Here is a 12,724-nt window from a genome sequence, read left to right as displayed (position 1 = left end):
CACGTCTCCTGATTCTTAGGAATGATCCTCTGATGCAGAATACTTTTTGAGTCTCTGCATCCCTCCCCAATTTTTCCCAGAGGAAAGCAATAAGTTTACTGGACTAAAGTTAACATAGTGCCTGGTACATAGAATGTGCTCACTAAATGCTAACTCTTCTTGTGTTAAGTATCTAAGGTCTTTGCTATATATGTGGTCCGGTGGCCATCAAGGCTGTTGTTATATATGTGGTCCGGTGGCCATCAAGAATGTTGGAAGAGAAACTGATCTCCTCCCTCAGGAAGCTGAAAGTAGTTAATCATTACTACTGATTTATGATGTAATTACAGGTGTGACAGTTGCTTCAGGGGGGATGTTCGGTGTGCTAAGAGGGCATATTCGCAGAGGCTTAACTTGATCAAGAGATTAGGGGATGTTCTTTACAAAGGTGCCTCTTCTGCCAAGGCATACAATGAGAAGCAGGCGCACTTGCTGACATGCCTTCTAGCCGGAAGGAACACTTTGTAAGCCTGGGTGAGAAGGAGCTTGGTTGTTGTCAGATCATTTGGGGGAGCTTTGTGCACAGGTTAAAACTCCTGACTTTATCCTAAGGACAGTCAGAGCTGCTGGAAAGTTTTAAGCTGGTGAATTGCAAAAGCGAAGTCTGTTTGCAAAAGATCATCCTTATGCCAAACTGTGCACTCCCTGAGGGCCAAGACCATATCCGCCTTTAACCCTCTTGCATCCTTATTACCTATCATTGTGTCTGGCGCAACATAAATGTTTCTAGAAAGAATAAATGAACACATGAATGAATGGGTGAATATTTAATCCTAATTGCATTTTGATACATTTGCCAGTGTGGACACATACACAAATGACAGCCTGCTTTATGTCTTATTTTATAAGATCTGTTCTCACATGAGCATAGAATACTTATTTTTATGTCCTTAACAATGGCATTTTTATGGTATTGAAATTATTTTTACAGCATAAAATTTAGTGGGCATGCAGTTTTTCATTCTATGGTTCTATCATGATTTCATTAAACAATTAGTAATCACAGGACAAAAGAAATAATTCTAAGTCTATTCTTTATACTTAGGTAATCACATACAGTAACACTTTTATTTTATTTTACAGTTGTGTCTGTTCCATTTTTAGAAATCTGTAATGCATACCCAGTGTTATGAAACTTTGGCTTCATTTTTGATTACTTCCCAGTATAGAAATAGAAATTAAGGGTAGGCATATTTTAAAGGCTAAATTATCTTTAAGAAGCTCCATTTTTCCACAGAAACTGAGGAGATATTTGCAAATGATACATCTGATAAGAAAGTTGCGTTTAGAATCATAAAGAACTTTCAGAAGACAATAATAAAAAGTCCAATAACGCACTTAAAGAATGAGCACAGGATCTGCACAGATATTTCTCCACGGAGGAGATACCAATACTCAGCAGCATATGCAGATGTGGCCACTTGGTTATGTCATTGAATTTTCTCAGTGCAAATGTGTCACATCACTACCCATCAGGGAAATGCAAAGCACATCCACAAAGACATTCTACTTCACACCCAGTCGGTTGGCTAGAATCAAAAACTCAGATAATGACAAGTGCTAGTGAGGATGTGGAGAAGTCAGAACCCTCATGCCCGGCTGATGGGAATATAAAATGGTACCTCCAGTTGGAGAAACCCTTTGGTAGCTCCTCAAAAAGTGAAACATAGAGTTACCATATGACCCAGAAACCGTAGCCCTAGGCATACACTCAGGAGAAAGGAAAGCACGTGACCACACAGAAACTTACAGATGAATGTTCACAGGTGGGCAGCTGTGTTCCTAAGAACCCTAAAGTGGAAACAATCTGAAAGTTCATCCTGGTGAATGGATGGACAAAATGTGGCCCTTACACACGTGAGAATAGTTCTTGGCCACGGAAGGAGGTGAAGTCCTCGTGCTGGTTCATAGATGCTACAACAGGGACCAATTTTGAAAACAAGATGCGAGTCGATTTTGATTTCTGTTATCACTCAGTGACTAGGTATTTTTAAATGGTCTATTAAACTGACCAACAAAAGTTTGAACACTTAATATTATTAATATGATTAATAATAATAATATGATTAATATGATTAATCATAATATGATTTAGCATTCTGTGATAGATAATAGCAGCTGATACCATAGGGCCCTTGCTATGTGCCAGGCCCCACTCTCAGGGTTCGTGTGTATTATCTCATTTAATGCACACAGGAATCTGACGAGGCAGACTTTATTAGCACTCCCATTTTTCAGATGAAGAAACTGAGGCAGAGAGTTTCTGTAACTTGCTCGACTTCATGGAGCTGATAAAGGTAGAGACAAGATGCAAGCCCAGGCCTCCTATGGCAGAAACTGTGTTCTAGACCCCACTTCCCACTGTTCCTTGTCAACTGGCAGGAAACCTGGGTTATCAGTTATACTGCAGGGCGCTCTCCAAGGGCCAGCACTCCCGCTCAGCCAAAACGATCCCTGTACTCCACTGAACAAGGACAATAATCACTTTGTTGCTTTCTTGGCATTTTTGCCCCAAGGTGACTCGTGCTCCCTCTGGAGCTTGGGTCGCCTCTTGGCGGAGAGTTGCTTTTCTAGGCCCTCAAGAAGGCAGGTCCTCAGATCAAGGCCCATAATGTGGGCAGCGCAGGACCAGGAGCTTGTCGGCTGCGCCCTTGGTCTTCCCGCTCCGGGAGGCCGTGAAGGGGCCACTTCATCTCTGGGGGTTTCCAGACCCGGGGGCCGTCATGCTGCTGCACAGCCGGTGTGCACGTGTGTTCTCCCGCTTCCATTGACTCTGGGACCTAAGTGGAATGCCAGACAAGTAGGAAATGAGGAATAAGTGATGCTGTGACCTTGGCTGTGGCCCTAATGACCCCTAAGTGACGATGGGGCTGGGGGAGCAGCTGGGGAGAACTGCCTGAAGCCTCCTGCTGGTAGCACAGGCCTTACCGCCGTAACTCCATGACCCACCAGTGTGTTCATAGAAGGGATCAGACTGGGAGTCACATGGGTGTGCTCTTGCCACGTGCAAGCCCCTCCTCCCGCCACACTTCAGCGACTAATGCTTTTCTCCTATCCCTTTCCAGGAAGCCCGCCAATAATGCACAGTAAGTCCCCGTGATTTCTACCCAGCCGCCTGGCTGGCCCTCCTCACGGCTGGTCCCAGGATGTCCCTCGCTCTCCCACGAATTGTCCCTCATGTCTTCCTGGCACTGGTATTCCGTGCAGCGGATGTCCCCACCCGAGCAGGGCTGGGCCTCTCTCTGGGCTCCTCTTTGAGCAGCAGGAGCCTGGCCAGCCTAAGATTCAGATCTCCAGTCAGCCCCCAGGAGAGGCCAGGCACTGTAGGTCCTGCCTGTCCCCTCAGACACCAGGCGCTGGTCGCTGAAGGCCAGTGGGTCCTGCCTCATCACCGAACTCCGTGTGGAGCCACCAACAGCTGCGATGGCCCACGTCGGAGCTGCCGCTTCGCGTGCTCTAAGCATTGTCAGCAAGTCGTGGCTCCTGGGGCTTTCCCCTCCGTCCCCATCCTCCCTCCTCACCACCTGCTTCCTGCAGCAGCGACGCCTCAACCTTGTCCCCGTCCATTCTCTACACAAGAGCTGGGGGCGTCCTTATGAAATGCCGGTGTCAGTCCCAGCCTCCGTATCTTCGCACCCTTCACATGGCTCCTCGGGGCCTCCGGGTGCAGACCTCCACGGCTGGGCACAGAGCCACCTCCCTGTCTGCTTGCTTTCCTCCCCCGCCGCTCCCCGCTCCGTCCACACGGACGTCCGTGAAGCGTGCCAGTGGCTCTCAGGCCCGTCTCTTCGCACAGGCTGTTCTCTCCGCATGGAACCTCCCGCCCCCCCTTACTTTTTTGCCTGACCGCTCCCCCCCCCCCAAACACTTGTCCCGTGTTCTCCGTTCAGTCTGGGTCAGAAGCCAATGCTCTGGGCTCCCACCCTGTCCTGGGCTTACCCTGATCCCGCCCGCTCCCGTTATGCTAGGATTTCCTCATTCCCGTGCGCCGCTCCAGGCTGCGAGCTCTCTGAGGGCGAGTGTCCAGCATCTCGCTGGGAAGCCAGGGCTGGCTCCTTTCCGCACAGAGCCGGTGAACACTGAACAATTGTGCCAACCATCAGGAAACTGACTGTTACCTTTTTTCTTGGTCAACAGCTCCTGCTCACAATGTCACCCACCCAAACAGTAAGTTCTGGGCTCGCCCACAAAACCCTCTTTCCCTTCCCCTCCATGACGGTGCCGCTGGGTGGGGAGGCCAGGGAGGGGGGTGAGGGGACAGTGACAAAAATGAGGACGTGGCTTCCCTAAGTAGAGCCTCCCTGTACAGTCTGGATCTATACCAGCTCCTGCTGAGTTTCTGGCCAGGGGGTTGTCTAAACATTTCCCCAGGTGGCTGTGCAGTGGGCTCAGGGGGCCCTCCACATTTCCATTTCTTCTCGACAGCAAATTATTCCTGCGGAGGCTTCCTGACCCAGCCATCGGGGTACTTTTCCAGCCCGTTCTATCCGGGGACCTACCCAAACAATGCCAATTGTCTGTGGGACATTGAAGTCCAAAACAACTACCATGTCACCGTTATCTTCAGAGATGTCCAGTAAGTGCATGGGTGCAGAGCCGAACCCGTGGGGGACCTCGCAGATGTCTGAGAACAGAATGAATGGTACCTAGCCCTTTAGAGGGATGTTGGCCCAATTGACATTTTCTCTTAAAGGTTCAATTTTTTTTTACCCAGAGGCAGCCTGTGGAGGTGGGACCAGCACGAGAGCCCTGGTTTAAAGTCCCGGGTCTGTCACTAATTTGCTGTGTGACCACAGGAAATCACTTAAATTTTTCTGAACCTCAGTCAAAACAAGGGAATAAAATACCTGCTTTCCTCTTATCTCTGCCTACTGGGAAGGTCACGAGAGAGAAAGAGGTGAAAATGCTTAGAAATGTTATCCTGCGGGAAGGGTGACTATTAGAGTAATGGTAAAACACAGAATCCTATTAACCATACCAGTTGTTTTTTTTTTAACCCTTTTCTCTCCATTGCCTCCTTTCTTGGAGGGTGAGTTCTGGCGGGGGGGGGGTGGCGGTCAAGCAGTGGTGGAGAAATCTCGGCTACAGAGGCTACATTATCCATTCCTCATTTAATAAAGAGTGGGGATCACTGCTTTAAGCAGAGGAGACAGCATCAAAGCCCCAGTACTATATGATTGGTCCGAGGAGGGGGTGACCACACAGAGGTATGAGCATTTTCTGGTGTCCAGAAAAGGCGGTGCAATCATTTCTTCTGTGAAAGCCACTACTGAACACATCAGTAGTCTCTCTGGCTCTTTGGTTACTGTGGCCTTGCAAATCCCTCGGAAAATTCATCCGGGTTTTGCATAAGTTATAATATTATTTTAATCACCTCATCATTGCAGTGATTTCGGGTCCCAGATACTGTACCTCGAGCTCATGTGATCTGTGGAGAAGGTCGACCACCTAACCCTCAGAGAGCTTATTTGACTTGTCCGATATTCATTAGTCCAGTTAGGTATTTCTATCACTATAGATTCATGATTACTTCTTTTATTCAATGGGAAGCCAGGGTCTTCTTGATTGAAGAAGCGGTCTAGGACAGGCTGTGACCCCTTCCTTTCATGATGCAAAGGACTGTCTAGGACAGGCTGTGACCCCTTCCTTTCATGATGCAAAGGTTGTGGGTTTCCTATGTGCGGACAGAGATCCGTGCACGAAGGTCCTGGGATAATTATCCTCCTAGTATTCTCAACTGTTACTTTTGTCAGCATTTCTGCAACAGAGGTGTGACGCTCACTCCCTGCCTCCCATCGCGGCTGAAAGGGAAGCTGAAACTCTGTGTTCTGTCCCCGCAGGCTTGAAGGAGGATGCAGTTATGACTATATTGAGGTGTTCGACGGCCCCTCCCACAGTTCCCCTCTGATCGCCCGGGTTTGTAACGGATTTGTGGGTCCCCTCACTTCCTCATCGAACTTCATGTCCATCCGCTTTGTCAGCGATGGCAGCATCACGAGGAGGGGCTTCCAGGCCGACTACTACTCCAGCCCTTCTGAAGATAACACCAGTAAGTCCCCTGGTGGGGGCTCATGGTGGGGGGCCCCCTCTGCTCAACCCTTCTGTGGCTGCTGAATAAGAAACGAGAGCAGCTTTGTCCCATCACCAAGGCATAATCTGGTGTCGAAAGGGGCCACCAGCAGTGGTCTTGGGACTCCACTGCCCAGAAATGAGGTCCGGGGCCAGAACGGGCTGATGGGCAGTGTGGTGGTCTTCCTGTGGTCGACAGAGACTGAAAGGAAGGTGTGAGGTCATACCTTCAGCAGATGGTGAGACGCCAGTGCCAAGGACACAGGCGACCGACCACCTGGCCGCTGTGACTGCGTCTGGAGACTTAGCAAGTTTGGCTGCTCTCTGAAGATGGACTGAGCTGGTCCCTCGGCCACTTGCTGCTAATGGCCACGATTTGAGCTGTTAAGTGGACTGATTTACAGATTCCCTAGGGACTGGGTGAGGGGACATCCAAGCTGTCTTTGGCAGTCAGGATTCTAAGCATGACCCACTCCATAGCTCAAGGACTTTAGGTTATAATGTCTACATTCAGCTGGAGCGTTACTTTACTTTACGGATACATGGCAGGTTGGCAAAACATTTTACTCATCTCACACCCTGCCTCCACTCCTCCATCAGGGAAATCTGAAATCCCCGTGTCCTCAAAGGGGTCTTGTGAGAAAGACACGGACCTGAGCCATGGGGTACTTGCGGGGTTGTGGCGAGGCCTAGTCCGATGTGGACCATCCTTGTCCGCCATCTTGGTCTCTGCACCTGTATGTGGGAGGAACGCCAAGTGGGCTCGCTGGGGTGCTGACTGCCTGCATTGTTTGCCCTCGGCCACCAGAGTTGCTTTGTCTGCCAAACCACATGCAAGCCAGCGTGAAGAGGAGCTACCTCCGGTCCCTGGGCTATTCTGCCACAGACCTCGTCATTTCCACCCAGAATGAAAGCTACCAGTGTCAGCCCCAGATAACAGCCAGCCAGGTGTCGTTCACAATTCCATATTCCGGCTGCGGCACCACCGAGCAGGTAAGTCTGGGGCTTCCTACTCTATCTCCTGCTGAATAAGCTTTCTTATAGTGATGTGTGCTGTGATTCTTGAATTCTGGGGACCCCAGAGACGTAATGATGGTATAACCAGGGTAATGAGGGTGAAGATTTAAATCTGTCCCTCAGTGCCATGATGTGTAGCTATAGCCACTTTGAAATGTAAGGCTGAGGAAGGAAGGTCAGCAAGCCATCTTCCCCTACCTTGTTGGGCACAGGGGGTGCGTCGCAGGCTGCCTTCCCATCAGCAAAGACCACAGCAGCTCTTGGGGCAGCTCCAGATTTTACAGAGCCTTAAGCTTATAGAGTTTGGGGTTGCTGTTGGTGAAAGGGGCGGGTGCCTCATGAAGCAGGGAATGCAAATGTATCTTACTTTCTTAAGTACAGAAACGTAGGCCTGTGCCAGCACACTGCTAGGCCTTGGAGGAACCTGTGCATGGGGGAGGCCCAGAGGCTGAAGTTTTATTAGCTTTATAGTAAATCAACCTCTGCAGCTGAGCTGTCACCATCTAGGGTGATCAGTTGTCTTGGTTTGCCTGGGACTTTTCAGATGTCAGCATGGAAAAGTTCCATGTTCTACAAAACTCCTCGGTCCTGAGCAAACTGGATGGTTGGTCATCTTCCCAGGGCCAAGCACTAGGATTAGCAGGTGTCATACTCCCCGGACACCCACCCAGAATTCTCTCATTGTCACCCCACTTTTAATACAGGGAGGCTGGACTTTGAGGGGTCCAGCAGGTGGCCCAAGCCACTTGGCCAAGAAGTAGCAGGACAAACGTCAGACTCTGAAAATCTCCAGAACCTTACACTGAGTGAGAGAAGCCAGCCACATAAAAGTACCCACTCTGTGATTCCATTTCTATAAAATTCAGGAATGGGGAATAAATGTAGGATGGAAAGCCAACTTGGTTGGAGGGGATTGCCTGCAAAGGGGGCAGGAAAATGTTGATTTGGCTTGTGGCCATGTTCTGGATTTTATGTGGAGGTGATTATCCTCAAACCGCACTGGATGGCATGCTTACAATGGTTGCATTTAATTTTATGTAAATTTATTTGAAATCATCTAAATTCTGAATTTGGGGATGACACCTAAGTAACAGGGAACAGACACCATGCAAATATTTTTATGTGGCTTAGGACTACAGTACATATACAACATGAAATGCTCGAATATGTACAACGTGCACGGCCCACACACTCAGAGGACATCAACTTGTCATTCACCAAAGATGTACTGAGCATTTGCCGGGAGCCAGTGCTGGGCTAGGTGCTAAGATGACACTGTTTATTACCCAGCAAGGTCATTGCTGATCCTTTGACACATAACAAACAGTGGGAGAGGAAGGGGATAGTCATTTAGCCCAACAGATCCCCGTGGTTGGGGGAGTGACAAAGGAGTGTGTGACAGGAAGTGATCCAGCGTCGTTCAGCTGTCCACATGAGTCTCTGCGGGAGCCCCTACCCCAGAGGTCAGATACCCACCGCAGCTAAAACTCCACCCTGTGTCACTTCCAGTCCTGGCAGCCTAAGATACCAAGCTGTAAGAGCTACTGAGCCATTCAAACAGCACAGTGAAAACTAATCCCACCAGCCCCTCCTTCCGGTGCATGGCTGCCTCCCTTGGTATCTCCCAGCTACAGCAAGAATGAAGCGAAGCAAGAAAGGCCCTGAGCCATGGAGTCTGGACTCAGGGTGGCCATTCAGCAGGGCAGGGGGGGATCCAGACACACCTGTCTTCTCACAGGGAGCAGCTCCTAGGAGGCCCCCAAACCTGGCCCACACTACGCTTCCCATTACATGGAAGAGGAAGGGGTTGTATGAAAGGAGGGAATCCTCCTAGTTAAACAGCATGTCCAGCCCAGATAATGGGAACATGGCACCCATGCGCCTTCTCTGTGTGGTCCTGGGAGGGTTCTGAAGTCTGGCTGAGTCACTTCGCTCTCATCGTCACCAAAATCAGCAGTGAGCTTCCCTTAGCAGGTGACATTTGCTTGACTTTGCTCTCCTGCCTTCCTTTCCCAGGTAGATAATGATACCATCACCTATTCCAACTTCCTCAAAGCAGCTGCTCCCAGTGCCATCATCAAGAGGAAGAAGGATCTCCACATTCACATTAGCTGCAAAATGCTCCAGAACACCTGGGTTGACACCATGTACATCGCTAATGACACCGTCGACGTCAATGAAGTGCAGTACGGCAACTTTGACGTGAACATTTCCTTCTACGCATCATCTTCATTTTTATACCCGGTGACCAGCAGCCCCTACTACGTGGACCTGAACCAGAACTTGTACCTTCAGGCCGAGATCATCAATTCTGATACCTCCCTGTCCTTGTTTGTGGATACCTGTGTGGCGTCCCCGTATTCCAATGACTTTACATCTTTGACTTATGATCTAATCCGAAGTGGGTAAGCAGTGTCTTCGTGGGGGCGACTGTCAAGCTTCACCCGATAGTTCAAACATGAGTAGCTCAAAGTCCCAAGGATTTTTGGTTCTAGTGGATCCAACTTAACCAGTCAGGTTGTCCTACCTGGTTAACATCCATGGAAATGGATGTGTGGAGAAGTAATGAGCCATCAGTGGTCACCAAGCAGGTTAGCTGTACCTGGGATTCGACCCAGGTGGCCAAACTCTGTAAGAAGATATGTGTGTAGTGAGGAAAGCCTTGATTCTGCAACAGCTTGGGACTGAGACACCGGCTCCGCCATGTAGCCATGGCCTCACTCTGGGCAAGCAGTCGTATCTCTCTGAGCCAGTCTCCTCACCCTTCAGATGTGAAGCGTGGTGCCCACATCATAGGCTGTTGGGAGGATGAAATGGGAATGAGGCCAAGGGGCTCTGGGCGAAGAGTATGCGCGGCAGGTGGTCCACAGGAAGCGTTGCCAGTAACAGGGTCAGCAGAAGTCTCTTGACTTAGCAGCTGAGAACGGTGGGTCTAACCAACTCGAGAGATGCAGAAGTCAGGTCAGTGGTCAGCGGTGCCCAGATTAGATTCGTCCACTACAGTCCTGCTCCCCGGGATGGCAGGACTCTGGGGAGGTAGAGTTTGCTTCTTCTGAGTTCATCAGTGGGTCCTGGGATGCTGGGATGGGCAACTCCCATCCCTCCTCTTCCATCCCTGCCCATTGGTGTGTGCACCCTTCTTTGCTGATAATTTGACCTTGGCACTTCAGTAACAATCACACAGAAGTATCATATAGAAGTTGTTCTGATAGGCAAAGGGGCTCTGCTAGGAATCAGGGTTGGGAAGGGCGGGGACTCACTAGCTATCCCTGGGCACCAGCTGGGTCACCACCCGCCTGGATGCCCGTTAGAGCAATCGGGAGCTTCGGACAGAGCCGTGCCCGGGCCCCACCTGCACATTCACTTTATTTGGTCTGCCGTGGGGTTTGGGTATCTGTAGTTTTAGAATCCACACCCCCCGGCCCAGTGATTCTGAAGTGCGGCCTGGGTTATGGAGCCCGGCTCCTCCAGACCACACCGACTGGTGTGGCTTTATGCAAATGCAGTTACTGCCCAGCAGCCCTGGGGTCACCCTGACCTCATTTACAACTGTCCTGCTTCCTGACAAGGATCTGGGTACTTTCTTTCTCATCTTTGCTGCTAAATTGACCCCTGTGGGAAACAAGAACATGGTATTTGAGAGGATGTCCATTGAAAGCAGAGGAAGGAGACTCTGGAAGGGGCAGGAAGATACCGAGGGAACCCTGGGCCACATTTCCAGGCAAATCAGGCTGCCCCAGTGACGGCTCCCATCCACCACAAAAAAATTCCCACCCTAAACCCCAAGGACCAGTTTGCTTCCATCTTTGCTACGTCACCCCAAATCCTCCCGTTAAGAGATGTTGTGGGTTACGGAAGCTGCTTCCTCCACCAGGGGGAGAGCTGGGAAATGTTCCTCGTCTTGATCTTTCAGGAGATGATTCTTCTTCTTCTTCTTCTTCTTTTCTTTTTTTTTTTAAGATTTTATTTATTTATTTGACACAGAGAGAGAGCAAGAGCAAGAGACAGAAAACAAGCAGTGGGAGTTGGAGAGGGAGAAGCAGGCTTCCCGCTGAGCAGTGATCCCAATGTAGGGCTCGATCCCAAGATCGAGCTCACACCTGGGATCATGACCTGAGCTGAAGGCAGATGCTTAGTGACGGAGTCCCCAGGGACCCCTCTTTCAGGGGATTCTTAACGACTCTTCCTGCTAACACCGGTGGAGATGAGGCAGCCTCTGAGGGAATCAGGAGGGGTCGATATTGGAGTGGGGGGGGACTGGAGAGCACTCAGGCTTGTGTGGAAATCAGGGCCACCCAGGGCCCAGGGCAAGCTGAGGTGGGTCAGGAGACATGGCCCCAGAGACTTCGGTGGGGGCGAGGTGCTAGCCACCGAAGGTACCAGAAAGTAGCGCGCAGTGTGGCCTTGCCTGGCCCTGCGGGCAGGTTAGGAAAGGCCATGCCGCCGTCCCCAGTGCCCGTTCTCTGGGCCCCGCGTTTCCAGGCCCCCCGCACCCAGGGGCACGGAGCCCCCGCTGTGCCACTGGGGCCTGCTCGTCTGTGGGGAAAGCCCGGGCTGCTGTGCGGCTTCAGGATCTGCTGCCGCAGCTGCCGGGTTTCCCAGGCGTCGGCGTGGGGGCCTCGTGGGGGCCTCGTGGGGGCCTGCGCCCCGGCGCCCCCAGCTGACGGCCGCGCTTCTCCTCTCGCAGGTGCGCCAAGGACCGCACCTACCGCTCCTACCCCCAGCCCTCGCCTCGCGTCGTCCGCTTCCAGTTCAGCTCCTTCTTCTTCCTGAGGCGCTTCCCCTCCGTGTATCTGCGCTGCAAGATGGTGGTGTGCAGGGCCGACGACTCCTCCTCCCGCTGCCGCAGGGGCTGCATCGGCCGGGCCAAGAGGGACGTGGGCTCCCACCAGGAGGTGGACGTCGTCCTGGGACCCATCCTGAAGCGGGACCCGCGCACTGAGAACAGGGACCTGGCGACGAGCCAGCCCTCCCGCCCTTAGGCCCCGGAGCGGCAGGGACCCGGGATGTTTCTGTGGGCGCCGCGTCCCCCCTCCGATTGGACACCCCTCACGTGCCAGGCCTGCTGGGGCGACATGGAGCCCGCTAGATCGCTCCCCGCCTTCTTCCGGGGGTTCTGGTCTATGGGGGACCGCGCGCGGTGCGTGGCCAAGAGAGTTCTGATGTGCGACACGGACACACTTGCCACCTTTGTCCTCGGGCTCCTGAACTCCCCGCACCTCACGCTCCTTTTCTGTGGAACGAAGACGTGACTATCTCCCGGCTAGGACTGTTGCGGGGGGTGCAATAAAGTAACGTCAGTTAAACTGCCTTCGTGTCTGCCTGGGTCGAGTTCTTGCGTGCGATGAGCGGCGGGTCTTGGTACTGTTGTTACCATCATTGACATCAACAACACGACACCAGCGGTGACGTCAGGGCTCATGAGAGTGATACGAAGAGGCCCCTGTGTCCCCAGGTGGGGCCGTGCGGATGCAGGCAGGATGGGTTTATCCAGCGGCTCGCAGGGCTGACATTTTGGGGGTCAGCCACGCCGTCTCATCTCCAACAGGGATTGCATTTCTCACTCTGTTTTCTTGTGGGTGTGGGCGAGGAAGGGTCC

General features: G+C 51.6%; 1 protein-coding gene across 1 annotated transcript in view; it reads left to right on the top strand.

Moving 5' to 3' along the window:
- Positions 1-12,435, top strand: part of DMBT1 (deleted in malignant brain tumors 1) — a 61,178-nt gene extending 48,743 nt beyond the window's left edge. Inside the window, 7 exon segments of the mRNA XM_045068963.1 lie at positions 3,105-3,125; positions 4,177-4,206; positions 4,465-4,615; positions 5,880-6,088; positions 6,917-7,101; positions 9,142-9,530; positions 11,813-12,435. Coding sequence (XP_044924898.1) covers positions 3,105-3,125; positions 4,177-4,206; positions 4,465-4,615; positions 5,880-6,088; positions 6,917-7,101; positions 9,142-9,530; positions 11,813-12,107 — 1,280 coding nt within the window. The 3' untranslated portion in view covers positions 12,108-12,435.
- The last annotated feature ends 289 nt before the right edge of the window (positions 12,436-12,724 follow it).

This window comes from Mustela putorius, unplaced genomic scaffold (genome assembly GCF_011764305.1).
Source record: "Mustela putorius furo isolate JIRA1106 unplaced genomic scaffold, ASM1176430v1.1 tig00003909_pilon_pilon_pilon, whole genome shotgun sequence".
Taxonomy (NCBI): domain Eukaryota; kingdom Metazoa; phylum Chordata; class Mammalia; order Carnivora; family Mustelidae; genus Mustela; species Mustela putorius.
The sequence above is the reverse complement of the archived record's forward strand: the minus strand, read 5'-3'. Positions and strand labels throughout refer to the sequence as shown.